The sequence below is a fragment of the Ranitomeya imitator genome, chromosome 8 (assembly GCF_032444005.1).
Source record: "Ranitomeya imitator isolate aRanImi1 chromosome 8, aRanImi1.pri, whole genome shotgun sequence".
In the NCBI taxonomy this organism is placed as follows: Eukaryota; Metazoa; Chordata; class Amphibia; order Anura; family Dendrobatidae; genus Ranitomeya; species Ranitomeya imitator.
Window position 1 is genome coordinate 35,558,632 of NC_091289.1, and position 26,737 is coordinate 35,585,368.

At 42.9% G+C, this 26,737-nt stretch overlaps 1 protein-coding gene across 3 annotated transcripts in view; it reads left to right on the forward strand.

The window, feature by feature from the left end:
• BICD2 (BICD cargo adaptor 2) overlaps positions 1-26,737 on the forward strand; it is a 117,936-nt gene that overhangs the window by 46,883 nt on the left and 44,316 nt on the right. For all 3 annotated transcript variants that reach the window (XM_069736731.1, XM_069736730.1, XM_069736732.1), the window contains exon 2: positions 24,301-24,513. In XM_069736731.1, coding sequence (XP_069592832.1) covers positions 24,301-24,513 — 213 coding nt within the window. The remainder of the gene's footprint in view (positions 1-24,300; positions 24,514-26,737) is intronic.

Genomic DNA, 26,737 nt, shown 5'->3' on the forward strand with positions numbered 1-26,737 from the left:
GAGCTGCAGTACACATGAATGGCCACTATGCAGTGTATGCTGTTTCAGCTCTGTACTCTGTGCACATTGTATGGCTACGGCGGGAGCAGCAACTTGATGACGGGTTGGTGTGTTGGACTACCGGCAATCTGATATTGACAACTTTTCTCAAGGGTAGAAAGGACTCGGCCCCTATATATTTGTTGCAAAAATATTTGATATTTGTAATGTTTCGGTCTATGCAATGACCCTCCCCTGACAGTCGGATTGGATTAAGAGCAGGGGGTAAGCTCTTGGCAAAAGGCAGTGATGGCAAATCGGGACCTCCGCTGGTGTGATGAGCGCCATTGTTTGTGTATATGGTGCATAAATGTCATTTTGTTTTGTTTTTTTTCCCCTCTAAAATGAAGGTGGATAGTTTTGCGTTTATCGAAACTTTAGCTGATGTCTATTTTTTCCTTTTGCGCCTTGGCATTTTCAAAGTAGGAAGGAAGACCGTGTGATGGGGATTTTTTATCGCCAGTCATGAGATTCACGAAGACCTTTTAGTCACTTTTTTTTCAGTCGGACTTCTGTACAAATCCCACAAGTTCCTGTAACATTAGTGACTGATCACCGCACACAACTTCTGTGCAATAGATACTCTAGGAACTCTTAGGAACATTTCAGTGAGGGAAATGGCCTTAATAGAGAGTAGTGAAGGTAATGAATCAGATCTAAAAATGGGGCATCATCACGAGATGACTCAAGCACCCCGTGGTAGATTATGATTATGGGCGAGATGCTGAGGCTGCAATTTTATTTTTATTTGAAGATATATATGCAGGTCATACATCAGTACATGCGAGATGGTTGAGATCTATAGATTGAAGAAAACACCACATCATTTGTGTTCTACACAAAACTCCTTGGAGGACATGTCACTTGCTGAATATCTTGTAAAATGCCTGCTTTCCCTTGATTCTGATGCTCTTTTTCATTTTTCTCTGCGTTGCTCCATTGCAGAGGTATCCACATTTGTTGCTTTTGGAGCGTAGTACGTGAAATCTCAGCTTGCACTTCAACTGGGCGTTTCTTCAGAGTCTTCTCTGATGGTGTTCACTTCCACCCCTCCCTCCTAGATGCTGTTAATCACAGATCAACAGCTGATAAAGCAATCTTAGATGCTACCGAATTGTGATTGACAGTGTCTGGGAGGGAGATGTGAAAATGCTCGACCCCAGGGAAGACTCTGAAGAAACGCCACCAGCAGAGATTTCACATACTGCACACCAAATGCAACAACTGTGCATATCTCTGCAATGGAGCGACGCATCATAAAACTGAAAAAGACAGCAGAATTAGTGGAGCTTGGAGATGTTTACAAGGTGCTTGACTAAATTCTTTTGAGTTAGTAACAGGTTTTCTTAATATACTCTCAGTAGTAACATATTTTTCACCATTTGAACATGGAATCATGAACCATACCCAATGAATTGTGCCATGTCCCAATGTGGTCAGAAATGCTTGTGACCATGGATGATTGGATACCTCAAAGACACCGACTGATGGTGAAACCATCTCCGACTTCTCAGAGTGTCCTCTAGTCAGAGATTGTAGATCATTATAACCAGTAGCTTACTGTATATTCTACTGATTGGAAATGTAATGACTTCCTAGCTCCCTTGCTCGGTAGTCTCAGTACATTTTTGGTGTGAACCTGTACATAAACGTTGAGTTTCCTAAACAATTTGTTAGGGACAATTTTGGAAGATAAGGTTGGAAAACCAAGTTGCCACTTGCCCGGTGTGCCTAAAACTTTGCTGCAGGTGACCAGCCTTTTAAGTACCGTAGTTTTCTATTGAGATGTTGAGTAGGTTCACACGACCGACTTCTCCACATCTGAGAAAAACGAGTTTGATCAGAGTGGTGGCAGTTTTTCTCGGACCCGGAGAGAGAAAAGGTAGAAAAAGTTTATCTACCTTCTCCATTCCGTCAGTCCATGAAAATTGGTCTGCAGTCGGATCTCATCCCATTTTTTCCACGAACCCATAGACCTGCTAAAAACCATGTGCACAACCCTATAGAATATCAAAGGTACGCGTGCGATCAGTGAAAACCATCCAAGAAAATCTCTCATGTGCGCGAGCCCGTATGATAGCTCTCATTACGGAGACATTATTGCACGTTGGCTTTTTGTGTGATCTGACTGGCTCCTAAAGTCTATGGTAATCTGTCCACACCTGAAGGCGTCTTCAAAGCGGAACCTCACATTAACTCCTAACGTCAATTACATGTGTCAATGATTAGACATTATATGATCCGAACTGCTGAGGTTTCTAATCTTCCAGCATTGTCATACACCTTTCGTTTAGATGCGCTTCCAGCTTAATTTTAGAAACTGAGAAATGACTGATCCGTCATTCGGGGATTAAAGAGTTTGCGCTGTCATTATATTAGGTTAAATACTCATTGTTCAATTGGGAAGATATTTTTGGATATAAAGATGACGACGTTCAAAGAATGATGCACACAATTAATTGCACCTTACTAGAAAATATTAACTACCGCTGTTATTTTACTAAATTTCAAAGCATGTCTCATTGGACTTCTACCACTTGTGTTGGATCGGTGATCAATGTCATCAGCTGTTATGGGTCACCATGTGGCATCTGGAGTCAACAGAAGCCTAATAGTCCAATTATCCAACTGGTAGATTTCTCTGCCAACTGCCCCTGACCCAGAAATGCCCAACTCGTCTGAGCTCTTCTGTGCCACATACCATAGAGCTTCTGCTAGACTCTCCTACTGGTGGGTTATCTACCTTCTGAACAAAAGAATCGGTTGATGAAGTTTTAACAGCTCAATCTTCTCTCCCTTAACCTCATCTATCAAGGGAGAGTCAATGGGGGCACCCTAAAGTGCCCCATACATAATAGATGGCTATTGGACAAACGCTCCCATGTTCTAGAATCATAGAATGTTAGAGTTGGAAGGAGCCTCCAAGGTCATCGTGTCCAACCCCCGGCTCAATGCAGGATTCACTAAACCTTCTCAGACAGATGTCTGTCCAGCCTCTGTTTGAAGACTTCCATTGAAGGAGAACTCACTACCTCTCGTGGCAGCCTGTTCCACTCATTGATCACCCTCACTGTCCAAAAAGTTTTTTCTAATATCTAATCAGTATCTTCTCCCTTTCAATTTCATTCCATTGCTTCTGTATGAGAGATGCGCGGCCAGACTCGTTTGTTGGCAGTTAATTTCCCAGAAAACAAAAAGACAGTCCTTTGGAAGTTGGCCATGCTATTTTAGGCTAAGTTCACACTAGGTGTTTTTGCAGCGTTTTGATATGCTAATTTTCAGCTTTGTTTTACAGTACCAGCAAAGTGTATGATATTTCAGGAATCTCATGCACACAGCTTGTTTTTTTTTTGTCAGGATTTTGTGCTTTGCTTGCTTTGTTTGCACAATGGTGCATGTTACTTCTTTCAGCGTTTTTCAACCATTGAAATGAATGGCTGGTGAAAAAACGCTGGTATAGGGTTTTGCTGCCTTTTTTTTTTGCCAAAACCTGATTCTATAAAATAGGACTTTTTTTTCAACACTAAACTTTATCAGCATGCACAAGAGACAAGTCTAGCATGCCAAAACCAGGGCTGTGTAGTCGGTAAGCCAAACCTCCGACTCCTCAAATTCCATGACTCCGACTCCACCAAAATGGGCTACCACTCCGACACCACAATTCTGGCTGTGGAGTCAGTAAGCCAAACCTCTGACTCAGACTCCTCAATTTCCTTGACACCAACTCTGACTCCACCAAAATGGGCTCTGGCTCTGACTCCACAGCCCTGGCCAAAACCACACAAAAAGAAAAACGCATCAAAAACGCAAGGAAAACCTGCTTTTTTCTGCATCTTCTTTCCTGCCAAGAGATCAGGTTTTGCTGCAGAAAAAAAAAGCTGAAAAAACGCCCAAGGGGGAACTTACCCTTAGACAGATAAAATGCAACTTTAGAAAAAATTGCAAAAGTTGATGCAGTTCTCATCCGCTTCCACACTTGGAGTGATTTTATGTATTTGAGTTATTTTGGTGCCTTTTTAACAACATGTAGCAAAATGTGACATTTCGTGCGAAAGACCGATAAAGACAAGTTTGGGCTTTTTTTTTTCGTAGAAGGTTTTTTTTTAATCAAACAGGTCACAAGACACAACTATTTGGCGTTCTTGGCGTTGTTCGCCAGCATTTTCTTCTATGGGCTTTGTGCAAAATTTATGAATCGGGTATTGATGGATTTGGCACAGAAAGCCCTCAGTGAAAGCCACAAATCAAAAAAGAAAAAAAAAATCGCAAATGATGAATCGGGTCCACAGTGATTAGACCTCCGAGTGATATGTCAGCAATGGCGATAATTAGACAAGCCCTTTATTATAAACCAGTACTTCTCAATTTCCTACTGGGGAAACACCAGCCAGAACATTTGAGGATGCGCCATATAAACTACCTGCTTGTTATTCTGGCAGGATCCAACAAGTAGCTCACATCCTGCTATATGTTTACTTTGTAATCTGTCTAGGTTTTCGTTGGAAAATGTCACTCCTAATATTTACTGAACGATCTTTTCATAAGGCGCGTGAATTGCATTAAAGTGGTTCCCATATTAAATATGAATTTTATCTTAAACTGGCTCCTCATTACACGGAAAACCCCTTCTGAATCCCTTTTGTTTCCCACCGGTAAAAAAAAATAACACCTATACTGACCTCATTTTTGGTGTCGGCCCTGGGCCTCCTGGGGATTGCATGACACAATCCTGGCTGCTAATCGGCGCTGGCTTCACTCTCCACCATTACGGACTTAACTGACATCCGGAGGAAGTAAGAGCAGCGCCGGCTTTCACTTCCTCGGGATGTCAGTTAAGAGCAGCGCCGGCTTTCACTTCCTCCGGATGTCTAGATTTCTCTGAAGGCGAGTAGGGTGAAACCAGAGCTGACTGGCTGTAGGGATGGTTGTGTCACGCAATTATCGGGAGGGCCAGGGATGACACTGCCGAAACAGCACAGGCACTGGATGGGGGGACCATTCTGTTGGGGGAGCCAAGCTACTGTAGCATGCACTTTGGCATTGGTGCCCGAGGGTCTCAGACCACATTACTATGTAGGTGCTAATAATTATTCTCTGCTAATTGAAATATTTTTGTAAAACCCTCAAGGTGAATTGAGTTTTGGAGAATAATAGTGGTGATAGGAGAATTTATTTATTTCTCTTTTTATGAATTGTTGCATAGCCTTGCCGGATTTTGCATTTGCTGTGTGTTTAGGAGCCGGTCTTGCTTTTCTCTCTGCAGAACGCTCTCTGTAATTTGAGCACGACTTTGACAAAGGCCTCACAAGTGCCTGTTGGATGGAGCCAGAGCCTCCAGTGGGTTTACCGGGGAAGGACAATTGGCGTCAGATTTCTGTACCGTGCACAGGAGAAAAGGGCAGCGTGCCCTTCATTAGGCCGCCACTGACATTCGCTACTGTCTGCGTATTGAAGCACACGGGTGCGGACATTGCTGCTGGAGTTCAGTTAATTGGATTTCTAGTGTACAAAATCCTCTTTGTGCTTCTGAGGGCAGCCAGTGGTCGTTCGGAATAATCAGACCGGAAAAGAAGGGAATGGGAAAGGCAGGGATTGAGCTGAACCTAAAACAGATTGGGGGGGAGATTTACCCAAACTGGTGCAAATGAAAAGTCGAGTGGCTGCTTATAGCAAACGATCAGATTCCATCGGTCATTTACTGGGAGAATGGTAATCAAGAATTGCTAATATTGTTCCACATTTTAGGGCTCTTGTACACAGTTGTGTGAAAGTTTTTGCACGCTTTCTGATTTCCTATTCTTTTTCATGTTTGTCACACTTAAATATTTCAGATCACGAAACAAATTTTAATATTAGGCAAAGATAACACAAGAAAACACAAAATGCAATTTTTAAATGAAGGTCTTTGTTAATAAGGGAAAAAGAAATCCAAACCTACAGGGCCCTGTGTGAAAAAAGTGATTGTTCTCCCCCACCTTAAAACATAAATTATGGTAACTGTGGTTTATTACATCTTTGGGAAGCTGAGTTTAAAATCCCTAGCCACACCAAGGCCTGATTACTGCCACACCTGTGCTCAGTCAAGAAATCACTTAAATAGGACCTGCCTGACAAAGTGAAGTAGACGAAAATATCCTCAAAAGTTAGACATCATGCCGCAATCCAAAGAAATTCTGGAACAAATTATATTATAAATGAGGTTATAAAGCTATTTCTCAAGCTTTAGAACTCCAGAGAACCACAATGAGAGCCATTATCCACAAATGGCGAAAACATGGAACAAAGGTGAACCTTCCCAGGAGTGGCTGGCTGACCAAAATTACACCAAGAGCGCAGTAACGACTCATCAGAGAGGTCACAAAAGACCCCACAACAGCATCCAAAGAACTACAGGCCTCACTTGCTTCAGTTAAGGACCGTGTTCGTTACTCCACCGTAAGAAAGAGACTGGGCAAAAATGGCCTACATGGCAGGCAGAGTTCCAAGGTGAAAACCACTGCTAAGCAATAAGAACATAAAGGCTCCTATCAGTTTTGCCAGAAAACTTGATGATCCCCAATATTTTTGGGAGAACACTCTGTGGACTGACGAGACAAAAGTTTAACTTTTTGGAAGGTATGTCCCATTACATCTTGCGTAGAAGTAACACAGCATTTCAAAAAAGGAACATCATACCAACAGTAAAATATGGTGGTATTGCGATGGTTTTGGGCTGTTTTTTTGCTTCAGGACCTGGAAGACTTGCTGTGGTAAATGGAACCATGAATTCTGCTGTCTATAAAAAATCCTGAAGGAGAATGTCTACCATCTGTTTGTGACCTGAAGCTGAAGCGCACTTATGAAGCTGGACAATTATTCAAAACACACCAGCAAGTCCACCTCTGAATGGCTTAAGAAAAAGAAAATTAAGACTTTGGAGTGGCCAAGTCAAAATCCTGACCTTAGTCCATTTGAGATGCTGTGGCATGAGCTTAAAAGTACGGTTCGTGCTCGGAAACCCTCCAATGTGGCTGAATTACAACAATTCTACAAAGATGAGTGGGCAAAAATTCCTCCAGAATGATGTAAAAGACTCATTGCCAGTTATCTGAAACGCTTGATTGCAGTTGTGGCTGCTAAGGGTGGTCCAACCAGCTATTAGGTTTAGGGGGCAATCACTTTTTCACACAGGTTGCTGTAGGTTTGGATTTCTTTTTTCTTAATAATAAAGACCTTAATTTAAAAAACGCTTTTTGTCTTACTCGTGTTATCTTTGTCTAATATTTAAATTTGTTCGGTGATCTGAAACATTTAAGTGTGACAAACATGAAAAAAATACGAAATCGTGAAGTGGACAAGCACTTTTTCACACATCTGTATTCATGCCCCGATACCCATCCAGTGACCATACTTCTTGAACATAGGTGCAGACGTTGTGTGCACTCAGCCCTCTACCTGTGCTGTGACATCACTGTGTGCATTATATCGTGCCCTAGGAAAGACCCCCGAGCTGCACGGCGAATTGTTTCCCACTTTGGAGTAATGACATATAATCCATTCTCTTCTTTGCAGCCACAGATGTTGGATGCACCGTATCACCGCACGTTCTACTAAATTAACTACAGAACATCTGTCAGCAAAGTCTGATATTTTGTCACGAATCAGACACCATCTCTACAGGAAACTGCTCGCCGTCTGTCTCCTAAAAGTGGCCTGTCGGGATTTATTAAGGGATATAAATCTTTTCATTCACTTTTATTTGTAATCTAATTTAAGGTAGAAAACCATTGCCAGTCGTGGAGAGTGATCGTTACCAATGACTGTAATCTACTATATAATTGTCTAAGGGTCACTTCCGTCTGTCTCTGTCTTTCTGTCTGTCACGGATATTCATTGGTCGCGGCCTCTGTCTGTCATGGAAATCCAAGTCGCTGATTGGTTGTGGCAAAACGCCCACGACCATTGCCACGACCAATCAGCGACGGCCACAGTCTGGCAGCGAAATGGCCGCTGCTTTACTGCCCTGCAGTCAGCGCTGAGCAGTCACACAGGGTTAATGCCAGAGTTAACAAACCGCGGTGTAATGCACTCCGTTAACGCAGCTATTAACCCTGTGTGACCAACTTTTTACTATTGATGCTGCGTATGCAGCATCAATAGTAAAACGGTCTCTAATGTTAAAAATAATAATAAAAAAAGGTTTTTCTCACCCTCCGACGTCGCCTGCTGTCCTCTGCAGTGCAAGCGGCAGGTTCCGGTGCCAAGGATGCTATGCGAGAAGGACCTGCAATGACGTCACTGTCATGTGACCGCTACGTCATCACAGGTCCTGCGCTCATATCAACCCTGGGACCGGAAGTTACCGCGTGCACCACACACAGGCGCCAGGACTTCAATGGGCCCTCGGAAGGTGAGTATATGTTTTATTTTTTATTTTAAGTCTTTTTTTAACCACGAATATAGTGCCCACATTGCTATATACTACGTGGGCTGTGTTACATACTGTGTGGGCTCTGTTATATACTACATCTCTGTGCTATATACTATGCAGCTGGGCAATATACAACATGACTGTGCAATTTACATTGTGACTGTCCAATATACTACATGCTCTGTGCTATATACTACGTAGCTGTGCAATATACTATGTGGCTGTGTCGGTTCTGTTATATACTACGTCGACCGTGCAATATACTACGTGGTTCTGTTATATACTATGTGGCAGTGCAATATACTACGATATACGACGTGGCTGTTATACACTACGTGACTCTGCTATATACTACGTGGCTGACCAATATACTACGTGCCTGTGCAATACACTACGTAGCTGTGCAATACACTACGTGGCTATGTTATATACTGCGTGGCTGTGTTATATACTACGTAACTCTGCTATATACTACGTACGCTGTGTTACATACTACGTAGCTATGTTATATACTACGTCGGTTGTGTTATATACTATGTCACTGTGCAATATAGTACGTAGCCTGTGCTACATACTACCTACATATTCTAGAATACCCGATACGTTAGACTAGATGGTGGTCCGATTCTATCTATATAATCGTCTAAGGGGTACTTCCGTTTGTCTGTCTAACGGAAATCCTGCGTCGCTGATTGGTCGTGGCCTGCCGGCCGTGACCAATCAGCGACAGGCTTAGTCTGGCCGCAAATTGGCCCCTCCCTGCTCTCCTCCAGTCAGTGCTCCTATCTACTCCCCTACAGTCAGTGCCAGTGTCGCCCGATCCCGGACCAACTTTTGACTATTGATGCTGACTATGCAGCATCAATAGTAAAAAGATATAATGCTAAAAATAATAAAATAAAAAAATTGTGCTATTCTCACCTTCCGCCGTCCACCGATGCGAGACCGCTAAGTCATCTGGATAATTTTGTAATGCATCACTGGTAACGGAAGCTGGCGGCAGCATAGCGCGCATCGGCACAGCTTCGCTGGACGCCAGAGGGTGAGTATATACCTATTTTTTATTTACATTTTTTTTAACAGGGATATGGTGCCCACACTGCTATATACTATGTGGGCTGTGTTATATACTGCATGGCCTGTGTTATATACTGCGTGGGCTGTGTTATATACTACGTGGCCTGTGTTATATACTGTGTGGGCTGGGCTATATATTACGTGGGCTGTGTTATATACTATGTGGCTGCTATATACTATGTGGCTGCTATATACTACGTGGCTGTGTTATATACTACGTGGGCTGTGTTATATACTGCTTGGGCAGTGTTACATACTGCGTGGGCTGTGTTACATACTACGTGGGCTGTGTTATATACTACGTGGCCTGTTATATACTGCGTGGGCTGTGCTATATATTACGTGTGCTGTGCTATATATTACGTGGGCTGTGTTATATACTATGTGGCTGCTATATACTACGTGGCTGTCTGTTACGTGGGCTGTGCTATATACTACATGGGCTGTGTTATATACTGCGTGGGCAGTGTTATATACTGCGTGGGCTGTGCTATATATTACATGGGCTGTGCTATATATTGTGGGCTGTGATATATACTATGTGGCTGTGTTATATACTACGTGGCTGTGTTATATACTACGTGGCTGTGTTATATACTTCGTGGCTGTGTTATATACTACGTGGCTGTGTTATATACTACGTGGCTGTGTTATATACTACGTGGCTGTGTTATATACTACGTGGCTGTGCTATATACTACGTGGCTGTGCTAAGCGCGACGTACATACATACATATTCTAGAATACCCGATTCGTTAGAATCGGGCCACCATCTAGTTTATAATAAATAAGGATCTTCCACATGCTGTTACCTACGGGATGCGAAGTTCAATTCTGTAAGAATTACCTGCTTGTTCAGTTCTGTAAGCATTACCTGCTTGTTCAGTTCTGTAAGCATTACCTGCATGTTCAATGTCGGTATGTATTTTGCTGTGGAGAACTAATGTGGGATGGCATTGTGTACTCACCGCAGGTTATCGGGGGGAGGGGGGGGGGGTGGTGTATTAGCTGGATAAAATGTATAATTAACATTACTTACTGAAACCCCCGTCTGTTGCCCCCATTTAGTCATTGCTAACCGTTATGCATTAGTGGTAAGATCATGTATACAACAAGAGACTGCCAGAGCCGCCGGATTCAGCTTGTGCAGTCTATCTTGGTATCATCAGTAAGAGCAGTGATTGGCTGCAGTGGTCACATGTTGTAGACACCTTTTACAACCCTGTAAATAAATATTGAAGGGAGCAACGAAGAGGTGATGTCGGTGTCTCTCCCCATTGAAAACATATGCGTTCTTAATCAAGCATGCATGTTTATACAGTTGTGCTCAAAAGTTTACATACCCCAGCAGAATTTTTGCTTAATTAGCCTTTTTTCAGAGAATATGAATGATAACACCAAAACTTTTTCTCCACTTATGGCTAGTGGTTGGGTGAAGCCATTTATTGCCAAACTACTGTGTTTTCTCTTTTTACATCATAATGACAACCCAAAACATCCAAATGACTCTGATCAAAAGTTCACATACCCCATTTCTTAAGACCGTGTATTGTCCCCTCTAACCTCAATGACAGCTTGAAGTCTTTTGTGGTAATTGTGGATGAGGTTCTTTATTTTCTCAGATGATAAAGCTGCCCAGTCTTCTTGGCAAAAAGCCTCCAGTTCCTGTAAATTCCTGGGCTGTCTAGCATGAACTGCACTCTTGAGTTTTCCCCAGAGTGGCTCAATGATATTGAGGTCAGGAGACTGAGATGGCCACTCCAGAACTTTCACTTTGTTTTGCTGTAGCCAATGACAGGTTGACTTGGCCTTGTGCTTTGGATCGTTGTCATGTTGGAACGTCCAAGTACGTCCCATGCGCAGCTTCCGGGATGATTGTAAATTTGCCTCCAGTATTTGCTGATAACATGCTGCATTCATCTTTCCTTCCAACTTTGACCAAGTTTCTTGTGCCTTTGTAGGCTCATACATACCCAAAACATCAGCGATCCATCTCCGTGCTTTACAGTAGGAATGGCGTTCTTTTCATCATAGGCCTTGTTGACCTATCTCCAATAACATTTATGGTTGTAGCCAAAACGTTCAATAAATGGCTTCACCCAACCACTAACCAGGAGTGGAGAAAAAGTTTTGGTGTTATCATTCATATTCTCTGAAAAAAAGGGTCAAGAAAGCAAAAATTCTGCTGGAGTATGTAAACTTTTGAGCACACCTGTATAGGGGGAGGGTGAGAGGTGACTATTGATTGACCAAGCCATGTGCTGACAGCTGTCTAAAGGTACTGTCACACATAACGATATCGATAACGATATCGTTGCTTTTTGTGACGTAGCAACGATATCCTTAACGAAATCGTTATGTGTGACAGCGACCAACGATCAGGCCCCTGCTGGGAGATCGTTGGTCGCTGGGGAAAGTCCAGGACTTTATTTCGTCGCTGGATCTCCCGCTGACATCGCTGAATCGGCGTGTGTGACGCCGATTCAGCGATGTCTTCACTGGTAACCAGGGTAAACATCGGGTTACTAAGCGCAGGGCCGCGCTTAGTGACCCGATGTTTACCCTGGTTACCAATGTAAAAGTAAAAAAAAAAAAACACTACATACTTACATTCCTGTCACGTTCCTCAGCGTCCGCTTCCCTGCGTCCCCCAGTGTCAGCGCCGGCCGGCCGTAAAGCAAAGCACAGCACAGCGGTGACGTCACCGCTCTGCTTTCCGGCCGGCGCTTACACAGAGCAGGGAAGCTGAGGCCGGGGGACGCGACAGGAATGTAAGTATGTAGTGTTTTTTTTTAACTTTTACAATGGTAACCAGGGTAAACATCGGGTTACTAAGCGCGGCCCTGCCTTAGTAACCCGATGTTTACCCTGGTTACCCGGGGACTTCGGGATCGTTGGTCGCTGGAGAGCTGTCTGTGCGACCAAATAGCGACGCTGCAGCGATCGGCATCGTTGTCTAGATCGCTGCAGCGTCGCTTAAATGTGATGGTACCTTAAGGTGTGTGGGCGTCTTTACTGGTCTTGGACGGGTTAGAGTTTTCAGATTGCACTTAGGCACCCGTTTTGTGGCCCCGTTGCTTATGTCTGAATCCCCTGTGAAACGGCATTTGGACGTTTCGTGAGGGGTTCTGACGTAATGAGGCCATATAACAGGAGCCTAAATGCAATGTGAACGCACCCTAAGGCATACCATAAACACAAGATGAATGTCAACTGTTTGTGGTTTTTTTTTTAACGCCTGTGTGGAGGTGGAAAGTATTTGTTCTTAAGGAAAAAATTGACATCTTCGGCAGTTTTGGGTTGTAAGTTTACCAATATGGTGCCATCAGCATAGATTGTTATAGTTTGCCTTGGTTGCCTTGTAAATTATATTCTACTGTTTTTCTTATGTTTGTCATCCTTATAGATATATTTTACTTATTATGCTCTTTTATTTGAGGACTGGTTAGAGCAGGGGTGCACAACCTGTGACCCCGGGGGGCCACATGTGACCATCGTTGTCGTTCTGCGCTGCGCCCAGCCATCTCTGACTCCTATGCGTTCAGTAACTCTGATAAACTATGGGGAGAGCTGCGCTCGCTGATCATCTTGACTTTTTTTCTGAAACGCAAAATATTGGGGAGTAGTGGACTTTCTGCGTCTACAAAAGTGGATGCCCCCACTTATTGGAGTATGGGATATATACGGTAGTATTGTTAATATATACTTCTGACCAGAAAACCCTACAAATGTTATGCGGCGCTTGGGATTGGTACAATCATGAAATTGGCCACTTGGATCAAAAAAGGTTGGGCATTTCTGAGCTAGGTAGCATGGAGGTGCAATAAAGACTGATACATTCTTAAAGGGATTATTTGTGACTGTTAATATTTTTACGTATGGGGCTAAGAACTAGCAGGCAGGTGGTTGCTAATATCTGCCTGGCGCCAATCTCTGCTGACTCATGAACCACTTCTGACACGGATTATGCAATTTCCACTGACATCACGTCAACAGAGCAGCAACCTCTCTTTTGCCCTGCTCTGTTGACGGGACACCACTGCAGATGTCATGCTCATGGGCAGCGAGGAGCCAGCTATCAATCAGGATGACGTCTCCAGTGGTGCCCTGTTGACAGAGGAAGACCTACACTGCTGACGAGAGGGTGAAATTAAGTAGAGGAATCATCGGCTGTGGCGGCAGAGATCTTCCACGTGTAGAACAAGGAGGTAGTTGTCAAGTTGCCGCCTGTCAGTTCTTGTCCCTGTGCAGAACAAAGAGGTAGTTGGCAAGTTCCCGCCTGTTAATTCTTATGTTCATAAGGAAAAATATTTAAAGTCCTGGCTAACCCCTTAAATGGACTCTGGTCCCAGTTCAGACTGTGATATATTGCACCTTCTACATAGAGCTGAGATTGCCTTAGTGACTTTCTGCCGCTGCAGGCGCAGACTCTGCCGGCTGTCACTGACAGTCTATTTGTGAGCTGTCAGCCAGTAGCTGCTGTGAATTATGCATTAGTAGGTGACCCATTTTCAGACTAATCCGTCCTTCGTCTAGTCAGGTCACACTGCAGCCTACAGGCAAATCTGAGGTTACCTACAAAGCACCCTGGGTGTGTGACCATCTGATGTCCGGGACATGCTGCGTCGTGCTGACTGTGTATATAGCAGCTACATAGAATTACCCTGTATGTATAGAAGTAACGTAGAATTACATGTGTGTGTATAGGAATAATGTAGAATTACGTGTGTGTGTGTGTATAGGAGTAATGTAGAATTATATGTACAGGTGCTTCTCACAAAATTAGAACATCATCAAAAAGTTAATTTATTTGTTCTTCAATACAAAAAGTAAAATTCATAAATTATATAGAGTCATTACAGAGTGATCTATTTGAAGTGTTTATTTCTGTTAATGTTGATGATTATGGCTTACAGGTACAGCCAGTGAAAACAAAAAAGTCATTATCTCAGTAAATTAGAATACTTTATAACACCAGCTTGAAAAATGATTTAAAATACGAAATGTTGGCCTACTGAAATGTATGTTCAGTAAATGCACTCAACATTTGGTCTGGGCTCCTTTTGCATCAATTACTGCATCAATGCGGCGTGGCATGGAGGTGATCAGCCTGTGGCACTGCTGAGGGGCTATGGAAGCCCAGGTTGCTTTGATAGCAGCCTTCAGCTCGTCTGCATTGTTGGGTCTGGTGTCTCATCTTCCTCTTGACAAAACTCCATAGATTCTCTATGGGGTTAAGGTCGGGCGAGTTTGCTGCCAATCAAGCACAGTGATACTGTTTGTAAACCAGGTATTGGTACTTTTGGCAGTGTGGACAGGTGCCAAGTCCTGCTGGAGAATGATATTTACATCTCCAGAAACCTTGTCGGCAGAGGGAAACAGGAAGTGCTGTCAAATTTCCTGGTAGATGGCTGCGCTGACTTTGGTCTTGATAAAACACAGTGGACCTACACCAGCAGATGACATGGCTCCCCAAACCATCACATTTTGGATACTTCACACTAGACCTCCAGCAGCTTGGATTGTGGCCTCCACTCTTCCTCCAGACTCTGGGACCTTGATTTCCAAATGAAATGCAAAATTTACTTTCATCTGAAAACAACACCTTGGACCACTAAGCACCAGTCCAGTTCTTTTTCTCCTTGGCCCAGGTAAGACGCTTCTGGCGTTGTCTATTGAGTGGTCATGAGTGGCTGACACAAGGAATGTGACACTTGTAGCCCATGTCCTGGATACGTCTGTGTGTGGTGGCTCTTGAAGCAATGACTCCAGCAGCAGTCCACTCCTTGTGAATCTCCACCAAATTTTTGAATGGTCTTTTCTTAACAATCCTTTGAAGGCTGCGGTTATCCCAGTTGCTTGTGCACCTTTTTCTACCACACTTTTTCCTTCCACTCAGTTTTCCATTAATATGCTTGGATACAGCACTCTGTGATCAGCCGGCTTCTTTAGCAATGATCTTTTGTGGCTTACCCTCCTTGTGGAGTGTGTCAGTGACTGCCTTCTGGACATCTGTCAATTCAGCAGTCTTCCCCATGATTGTGGAGCTACTGAAACAGATTAAGGGACCTTTTTAAACACTTAGGAAGCCTGTGCAGGTGTTTTATGTTAATTATTCTAATTTACTGAGAAAATGACTTTAGGGTTTTCATTGTCTATAAGCCATAATCATCAACATTAACAGAAATAAACACTTGAAATAGATCACTCTGTATTGAAGAACTGAAAGAGATGTCCCTGTACGTTCCTGCATGGTCAGACACAGCCACAGCCACTACAAAGTACACAGCAGGGGCACATTTATAAGATTATCTCAGCACAGGAACATTTTATTTAAACACATCCAATTGTGGAACTTATTATTATTCCAAGATTTATTGATTAAAATCATCTTTTCTTTGATGGGTTTTCCCATGAACAACTCTTCATCTACATTGACTTCTGTTAGGCAAACTTTCTTGACAACCTCTAGGGGTGCAAAAATTGGGTTCCTATAATTATTAAGTTCTAATTTTGGTGGGGGGGGGAGTCAATTTTTAGACTACTTGCATGTTTCCTAATATGTTTTAAGGTGGCTTGCAAATTTCCTTATTTTACATTAATTTCTCAAAGATTTCTACAAGATCCCATGTCTGGGGAAAAAATTGTCCAGGTCAAGTGTTAGTAAATGGTCACCTTTTTGTATTGTAACCCTAGAATCTCCTTAGCACCCTAAAAACTTCCCATGGCAGCCATCATCTGTGTCTAAACTGACCAAACGCATTATCTGAAGATGTTGTAAGGCTCACTCTATCATATTCCTTAGCGCTTTATAGACATCATCATCACTGTCCACATTGGGGCTCACAATCTACATCGCCTACCAGTATGTCTTTGGAGTGTGGGAGGAAACTGGAGAACCCAGAAGAAACCCACGCAAACATGGGGAGAACATACAAACTCCTTGCAGGTGTTGTCCTTGGTTCGGACTTGAATCCAGGACCCCAGTGCTGCAAAGCAACAGTGCTAACCACTGAGCCACCTTGATATCTACTGTCTATTGTGCATAAGGGGCTCCTGTCTCTCCCCGATGGCATATGTCAGGGTTGAAGGGGAATATGGGACTTTCTGTATCATCATGTCTGATCCTTTTTTCCCGTGACAGATGAGCTGCTACCAGAGGTGTCTAGCTGCGGCTTAATCTCCAATACAAAAATATTGTCCAGTTTTGACCGGAGTTGATGACCATCTGATGTGTAAGAGGTCGCCCCGATTCTCCCTCAAGGATTGGGCGCAGATGGAATTTCATCAGCCCATCTAGATATAACCCAGTTTCCACGTTAAAAACACGTGAACCCTCGCTCGAGCCTGGTGCTCATATATATGGGGAGGCTGCCTGACGAGCGAATCTGCAGGTTCTTCCATTATCAAAATTATTGGTAGTTTTTGTAGAAGCTACAACTGTTATATACGGGGCACTGACGACTACTGGAAGGAGGTAATGAACGAGCCTTTGGCTGGTCAGTAATAGAAAGGTATTAACATGTAGAGCCGGATTATCCAAGGAACCTTGCTGGGATGCAGAAAGGAAAAATCTGTGTCTCAAAATTGTTCTCTCATTAAAAAGCTTCACTGGCTTCGATTTTTACTTTCCGGGTAATTTTTTTTTTTTTTTGCGGTTGGTTTTGACCACAGTAAAATGACACTTGAGACTGTGATACTATAAATGGCTGATTCTTTTGATCGTCTTGATCTGGGAAAGTTCCATCCATGAATATTAATACGTTAAGATGGGATTATTTTTGGAGATCATGAAAGAAGTCTAAAAATTATTTAAAAATTAAAAATTAATTTTCTGTCCAGTAAAACTTTGTGAGCATTTTTTCGTAGAGCTCTGGTGGTCTTTTATTGGAATAATTATTAGAATAATTATTCTTGCAAATGTATTAATTGCGTTGACCACTGTCATTTATTTTTCTTGTAAATTGGCGCTCCCCGTGCTGAAATGATCTGACTACCTCTGAGTCAGAACACTGAGCCCTCTCTATTAAAGCAAACTGGCACTGAGGCGGACTGAAGTCATCCTTGTATTATTACCGGGATGACCATTTGTCTCAATAGCCACCCTGTAATTCTGCATCTCCGCTATAAAGGCCGCTGCACAGGAAATGCTTTGCTTGCCCGTGGCTTTCCCCCGCAAAATCAGCTCTTGAGATCGGGATTTATCCTTCACGATCAACCAGGAGTTAAAGTAACAGGCATCTAAAATTTCTGACCATCAGCTATAGAAGTTATAAACATTGGGGAATACGTCTTTTTCAGACTTTTTTCTGTGTCCCTATTGAAAAGCATTGTAATCAGGCACAATCAATGGTGTGGATGGGGTTATGCTCTGCTCTTTATTCCGAGCTCTGCTCTTCATTCCGAGCTTTGCTCTTCGTTCCGAGCTTTGCTCTTCGTTCCGAGCTCTGCTCTTCATTCCGAGCTCTGCTCTTCATTCCGATTTCTGCTCTTCATTCCGAGCTTTGATCTTCATTCCGAGCTCTGCTTTTCATTCTGAGCTCTGCTCTTCATTCCGAGCTTTGCTCTTCATTCCGAGCTTTGCTCTTCATTCCGAGCTCTGCTCTGCATTTCGAGCTCTGCTCTTCATTCCGAGCTTTGCTCTTCATTCCGAGCTCTGCTCTTCATTCCGAGCTCTGCTCTGCATTTCGAGCTCTGCTCTGCTCTTCATTCCGAGCTCTGCTCTGCATTCCGAGCTCTGCTCTGCATTCTGATCGCTCTGCATTCTGAGCTCTGCTCGATCTTCAGCAGAGAAAAATTTGATTCTGTTACAACTAATACAGATCAATAGTTATCACAACCAAAAATCCACTGGTTGGATATATAGAGTGACTACTACACAAAAGATAATAAAATATACAATTTTATTACAATATATTAAAAGATAAAATAAGGTATTTAAAAAAAAATAGGGACACAGAACAAGAACTTTAAAAATCCACACGTCCACAAATGGTAGAATTAATAACCATATCAATAGACAAATATCACCCCATCATTTACAGTACCTATTCTAGATATGCATTTGGTAATGCGCATGTAGTCCATATTAAATGTGTAATTACCAAGATGTGTATCCAAAAGAGAATAGTGTGTCCTGTCATGTGTCCATTACCCCGACGCGCGTTTCATTCCACTTCCTCAGGGGGCGTGTCTGTTGAACACAGTATACTAAGTGATACATCTCTGGACTCAGGGTCTCTACCACAACATCATGCTGCAAAGAGTTTTCACAGCACAAACCTGCTGACAGATTCCCTTTACTAAAGTGATCTCCACTAAGTCGAGCTTCTTCTGGAATCCTCCATAAACTATTTTGACCTGAACCACGACGAGGCCTCAGTGGAGTTATTCAGTTCAATGAAGCCAACAGAGTCTTTGTAGACACCATCTGGCATTATTCCTCTTTTTCATGCACAAAAATGTGGCAACTCACAGCAATGTGAACCTAGCCTAAGCTGCACCTCCTTACCGGTCAGTCCGTCCCAATGAAATTGTCTTTCCTCTAATGCATATAGCCACATTAATTTCTCCTAATTACTCCTGTTCTGGTTGAATGAGATTTCTGTTTTGAACACCTAAAAATATGGGAAATAAGAAAGTCCCAGAACTATTTTAGCCCAGAATTCAAAATAGATGATCTCTGCAGTTTTGCCTTGGGCAACTCGAAAAAAAAAAAAAAAAAGGGTTCTTCAGCGTTTGCAATCCAATTTGATATCTGCGACTTGAGGGAAATGAGCAGAGCGCTGGAGGACTCTTTCCACGTGCAGACGTTGCAGAATTTATTCTCTCCGCTTTCTCTCGGTCTTCTGTTAGGGGAAAAATAAAAAGGATTTACTGTGCATATAAATGAGCGTTATTCCAGTCCCTGGCAAAGTCCTTATTTCATATAGCTGGCGGTGCTGCAGTAATTAGATAAATGATGGATGGCTCCACAAGCCAAATAACACAACTTCACCACGCCAGGGTTATAATACCGTATGGTAAAAATAAGGTCTACCATATGGTAAAAATATGAAAGTTGTAAATCATGAAAGGACACTGTAACAGGTCAAACAAAAATAATATATATATTAATACAAAGTATTTTTATGTTGGCCGTCCTCATAAGGGTGAGGCCAAAATGGGCGGCCATTAGGCACTGCACTTTTGTAATTGATTAACGAGCAATAACTTTATTTTGCGAGAAGACTGATGGTTTACGTGCAAAATGTGTCCAATTACAACTGATCTTGTGACGTTCCAGCTGATCCATCCCGCAAAATCTAGGGAATTGATATGGGGCATTTTACAAACCAACTGCAATGGTTTCTGCTTTTCAGCTGGGCTCGGCCCTCCCCTCCTTTTTGATTGACAGTCCTGGCTTTATTGAGGCAGAGAAGGTTGGCCATGGAGAGCAAATAGGCAGGTGCGCTGAGCTGGTTGACCAAGGGTCCACCAAGGACCTGTACTTGGTTCTGCAGTCATTCAGTGGTGACAGTCCTTTTAAGTCCCCATTGGCTTTAGATAATCATTGGCCAAACAATTGTTCAGCCAACAACCATCTCTCCCAACTCCAACATTCATTGGAACGATCTCTCAGGAAAAACCAAACGAACGGCTGTTGGAACTTCAACATTCTGATCTTTTCGTTCCCCCATCTTTAGATATTGAGGAAGAGTTGAGGACCCCGTAGGACTTTAGACTGTCGACCAATCCAGCTATAGCCAACTATAGTCTATGTGGGGGTCTTTACTCAAAGATTGATTTAGGTATCTCAACCACTTCTCATTTCTAGTGTTGGGGCATGTGGACCTCTTAGAAGGGGGTCTCAACTCAAGGTTTTCCTTTAGCAAAAGTAGACAATGAGACCTTAGGAGTTTCTTTAAGGGTTATTGGAGAGGTAGTTTATTTACTGCTGATAATACAGCACTTTCTAAGTATCTTAAAAATCCTATCTACGCGTGGAAATTTTCTGCATGGATTTTGACAGGCAGTATAGATATTGTAAGATTACCGCGTCTACACTTTCAGCAAAATTCATTGCAGATTTCACTTCTTGCAGTGCCGAATAGTGAAATCTGCCAAAACATTTCCAGCAAAATCCACACTTAACATTGTAGTTTGCAGTGTTTCAGCAGTGATTGTGATGAAATAGATTTCTCAGGCAAATCTTCTCCACGTACATGTGGCCTTCAGGTCGAGGACGACCATCTGCGTAAATATCTAAAGTATCAGATGTTATGTCTATGTTCAAGCCTGGATTGGTTTTTACAATGGTACAGCAAAAAAATAAAGATAGTATTGAATTAGTTTAACCCCTTGTTCCACGGTAATTTGCATGATTATTAATTACTAGATGGCAGCCCGATTCTAAAGAATCGGGAGTCTAGAATCCATATATACTTGAAATTCGGCAGGAGCTTGAAGAGCAACGTCACTGGGCCCGCCTCCACGCAGTAGAAACTTGCTGTGAGGTAAAAATTCAAAAATCACACCAAAATGGCGGGCAGAGTGTGTCACAGTACGGCACGTTTCTGATTGGTCGCTCGCAGCAGGCGGCAACCAATTAGACACTGGACACTGTTGACGTCACTTATCTCCGGACATTAGCTCCGGACATTAGCTCCGGACATTAGCTCCGGACATTAGCTCCGGACAAAGCCACGGAAGTTGGCACAAATTGCAGGAAGTAGTATTCTAGGCAATTATATATAAGATTGTATGCCACCTACTAGGAGACCTTTTAAGCTGTTTTTGAAAAGAAGAAAGTTATTTTCTAGAGACCTGGCACAGATAGTATTTACTCCTTGTATATGTGATGCTTTTTAATTTCCCTGGGGCTTTTCCTGTGAAAAGTATCCCGATGGGATCAGTGTTTTTTTTTTTTTTTTTTGTTAATCTTATTTTCACTATATTTTCTTATCTGAAATCAAATACAGTGTGATAATAGAAGCTAAGTGACAGCCAGTAGATGTCACAGGAGGATGGATATTCACCCGACTCGCCGTGTATCCAGTAATTATAAAGAGAAACTTAAGTGTGAGCATAGGCTACGTTCACATTTGCGTTGTGCGGTGCTGCGTCGGCGACGCAACGCACAACGCAAACCAAAACGCATGCAAAACGCATTGTTTTGTGACGCATGCGTCCTTTTTTGGCATGATTTTGGACGCAAAAAAAATGCAACTTGCTGCGTCCTCTGCGCTCTGACGCGTGCACCAAAAAAGACGCATGCGTCACAAAACGCAATGCAACGCATGTCCATGCACCCCCATGTTAAATATAGGGGCGCATGATGCATGCGTCGCCGCGGCTGCGCCCGACGCAGCCCGGCAGAACGCAAATGTGAACGTAGCCATAGACATTTTTGGAATTCTCTGTCTTTCTACCTGACCTTGTTTTCTGTACCTAGCATTGATAGCGCATCAAGTTCCAGTATCTATTGTACTGTCCTGTTGACTGTGATTAGGGCCAGTCTATTCTTTACTGGTCTGACCATGCATTTTTGAAATAACTGGGAGGTTGTCACTAGGATATGCAATTAGTGTTGCAGTGATTCAACCATTGTGACCCCTTCCAGTTGATGGGCGGGCGCGCGTGACCGCAAGACTGTGATTTGCACACACGCGGTTACATGCCGACTAGACGTGCACAAACTTCCTTAACTGAATTGAGATATTCTGGACACGTCTAGTCGGAATGTGATTGGAAGAAAGCAAATGGCTTACATGGGCCGATAATGAAAAACTTGTGAGAGCTTGTCTTAATGCATCTTAAAATGATGCTTCACTATGGGACTGAAAAATGACTATGCATTTATAGTAATCATGCCTGGTGTTCTTCACCGATTCATCTCCTTGGATAGGCGTTCCTTTCCTTCTGCTACCAAGTGGGTTGCCGCAGTGGTAAGTGTAAACCACATATCTACCTATCATTACGCGCCCCATCCCACTGCTTTGGAATTCTCTTGAATACCGATATGATCAGAAGACGTAACAGGAGGCAAACGGACGGCACCAGGCAGGAGTCTACACATGAGAAAGATAGACCTGTTTGAGCCTCATGGTGGAGGGATCATCTGTAAGTGGCAACAGCCCTGTGTTGGGTCCACCCTGCCTTCTCCGGTAACCACATGGTCAGCTCACTATAAACTATCCCAATAATATGCCATTGATATCTCTGCTGATCATCTCTACTAAGCCAAGCTCGATAGACTTCTGGATCAAATTGTGCAAAGAAATACAACTTGCGTAATTACCGAGTTCCAAATATATTATGTGTTTTAAACACATTTTACGCCAAACTACATAATTTTGAAAAGTGTCTAAGAAAATAAAATGTGGTTAAGTGGAGTCCAAAGCCAACCCAGATTTGGCACCAAATATTGGGGTAATTAAGTTAGCCATGTGATGGTGTACATAGAATAAAAATGTGTCTAACATATGTAGCAGAATGTTGTAAATTTATCTAACAGCTGTCCCAACCGTAATAAATTTGGCACACTTTCTGCCTGTCTCATCAAGTCATATGCTTCCTAAATGTAGGAGTCTCTCATCTCCAACTTCATTATTTAAAGAGGATACTATCACCGGGTCAGAAGTGAACATTGTTTACTCTTTATTTTATTCCAGCTGTTCTCTTGAGGATTCAGGATTTTTTATTTTATTTTTTTAAATCCATCACACGGTTCCAGAAAAATGGGCATGTTTGTTTGTTATAGTCTTTACTAAGGGGGCATGGCTCACAGGGTAATTATGCAGATAAAGACACGCCCCAGAGGATCCTGCGAGCCACACCCTCTAGTAAAGATAATAAAAATAAGCACCAAATTTAAAAAAGTCCTCATATCTCTCAAACCGTATGGTTGATTTTAAAGAGACAAAAATCTGCTTACTCGTGGGAGCAGAGGGAATAAAGTAAGAGCCATGCTTTCCACTTATGACCTGGTGACAGGTCTTCTTTAATGGATGTCTTCTCTAAAATATAAGTTTGCAAAACAGGAGGCTTTATAGAAGCCTTTTTTCTAGCCTTAGCTGAAAGCATAAATACTAACGAGTAATCTGAGACGGCCTGGTTACTAAGGATATGCTAAATATTTGTAGCTGTATCCATAGCAACTAGTCTGTCTTAAAAGAATCAGCTGTCCAATGTAAAGCTGATTTGGCACAGCGCGCAATGTCTGCTGCCATTTGTAACCTAAACCAATACACTTGTCAGTAGAAAGAAGAGATTCTTCCTCCATTTCTCCAACCTCCTTGAATACGACACCATAAATTGCACAGATCTTAGGGCGGCCTCCTTCCTCAGGGGCAGACATAATTTGTAATACCGGTGGTGTGTATGAATACATACACACAGCAATAACCAAAGCACCGTTCTTAGAGCCAGCGGTCACATATCCATCTCAACTGAGATTTTTTTTTATATCATTGATCATGCATTACAAAAAAATAGTCGAAAACATAAAAATGAAGTCTAAAAAGCATAAAATTCTTCTCCCTTGAGAATGTTTATTTTTCCGCTTGCAGCCAAGAACCTGAGATTTGTGGCTATTGAGCTCTAATCTCCTTATTGGCGGAGTCAGTAACTATTCCCGAACAATGAATAGAAAGATTTGAGCACAAAATACAAAGTATAACCGGAAAATTTAGCCCCGAGCGAGACCACTGATGAGGCAAGGAATTTTATGCTTTCTTCAGAAACTTGTATTTTAGATGTCTGTTTCTGTAACACGTGTTATCTCCGCCCCGCAGGCATTTGGACAAGCGCACAGTAACCATAAAAAAGTGGCAGCGGATGGAGAAAGCAGAGAGGAATCGCTCATACAAGAATCTGCAACCAAGGAAGAATATTACATGAAAAAGGTCTTAGAACTGCAAACTGAGCTGAAACAGTCCAAGAATGTCGTCGCCAACACAGTGTCTGAGAACGAGCGTCTGAGTTCCCTGGCACAGGAGCTGAGAGAGGTATGGTGCATTCATTACTATATGTGGGGGATGATGGATGTTCAGGACCCGTGACCTACTCTGCTCTACCCACAAAATGAGCAGTGTGCTATTTAAAGTTAAGTTCGCACAAATACAGTGCTCTCAGCTAATCATTGCGTCGGAATCGTCGCGAGCCGGGATTCCCTCGGAGTCGTCGCGAGCCGGGATTCCCTCGGAGTCGTCGCGAGCCGGGATTCCCTCGGAGTCGTCGCGATCCGGGATTCCCTCGGAGTCGTCGCGATCCGGGATTCCCTCGGAGTCGTCGCGAGCCGGGATTCCCTCGGAACCGTCGCGAGCCGGGATTCCCTCGGAACCGTCGCGAGCCGGGATTCCCTCGGAACCGTCGCGAGCCGGGATTCCCTCGGAACCGTCGCGAGCCGGGATTCCCTCGGAACCGTCGCGAGCCGGGATTCCCTCGGAACCGTCGCGAGCCGGGATTCCCTCGGAACCGTCGCGAGCCGGGATTCCCTCGGAAAACCCCCCATTGGAACCTTGACTGAACCATTCACTGTTATCAAGCTGATGCAGTCACTTTGGGCTCAGTCTGGCCTCCTTTCTGGCAGTTTTTTCTATTTTTCAGATGTGCACAAAAACATGCCAGGTCAGAGGCCAGAGTCCAAAATGACTTGTGGCTTAAAAGTGATTTTCGGGGCTTCCATTGGAATCCTGTTATCTGGAAATCTGATGGAAACTCCGATGCAGTGCTGAGACGGGGTGTGCTTGTATAATATGTCTGAACATAGCTTTAGTGTAAGACCGTTTTCATACTAATTCTGCCGCAAAAGATCCCTTGCATATTCTCATGAAAAGACTCGATATTAATATATAGTAACTTTTTTTGTGTGTGTTTTTAATTTTAAGTCTCATGTACAGTGTATGGCTTAATATGGATTTGACCAAGTATGACCCAAGCTGATCCTGAGAAAGGTGCCCTCTTAAAGGGGTTATCCAATCTTTTACGTGCTATCAGGATTCAGAGGTCTGCAGTGACATAGTGACAGCAGACTTTATTACAAGACTAGACAGCCCCTTTAAATGCGCCATACGAATTGAGCAGTGGTTTCTCTCTGCTTCGATCACTCTTTATGGGACTGCTGGAGATCTCTGACTGTCCTGGTATTTGAGGCCTATAGCTGAGATTGGTCCTGTGGATAACGTAAAATGAATAGGAGTTATCCTTTAATGTCAAATATGACCGTAAGATATAAAAAACGTCCAAAATTCGTTTTGGGCAGATTTGCCCCAATCAGTTGACAGATTAAATTAATCAATTCAGTTTTTGTCGAAACTGCCCCAATTTGCCGTTTATTATGCTTAGAGGTCCCTAAAGCAAAATATTTACAGGGCCAATATAGGGTTGGGAAAAAACAATAAAATCCCCTCCAGTCTCTCACCTTACCCTTTCCCTGGTTTTTCCATCACTGTGGCCCATTGACAGCAAAGTCACTAATGTCCTAAATGGGAGCAGCCAACATGATCAGAGTTGACTCTTCTTCCCAAATATTAGTCTGTTCTTCCTAGAAACTAATTCCCAACTTTTTAGATGTTTTTGTGTCCATCCACTTCTTTACTAAAGTGGAAAAAAGTAAACAAAACAAAAATAAGTGAACATAGCTGCTGCCTCGAATTTATTACCCATCCAAAATAACTTTCCGGTTTTAAGTAGGCTCTCTACTTAAGTAACTCTCCGTGTAATTGGATTTAATGCCGGTTGTAATATTTTTCTGGAGGGCTCCGTGTCAAAGTTAAACAGATTCTCAGTAAACAGATCATCGGCCGCACCGCCCTCGGCAAACACAAGGGCACTTAGAAGTAATGGGAAGGTTGCGTTACTTAATGAGCTGGAAATGCAAATATCGCTTGGCGTGAATTACCGTGCTACTAAATTAAAGGCAAACCAAAAATGTTTACTCGGCTAAAATCTCTGCCAAATCCTCCACCGCTTCTTTCCCCGCTTTCGAATCCTTCGACATCTTCTCCAAGGCTGCAGGTGCTTGGTAACTGCGGAGTAAAGGAGAACCCCGCATATGCCAGTGTGGGCTACAGAAAGAAGACGACCACCAGCTCCATACATAGAGGGGAACGCTAATTATAAACTCATTCAATATTTTAAGTGACATTGAAATGTAAAGTAGGGTTTAATAATTATGTTGTGTTGATCACTAGGGATTCTGTGTGGCACTGGTTAATTAGTAAATTGACC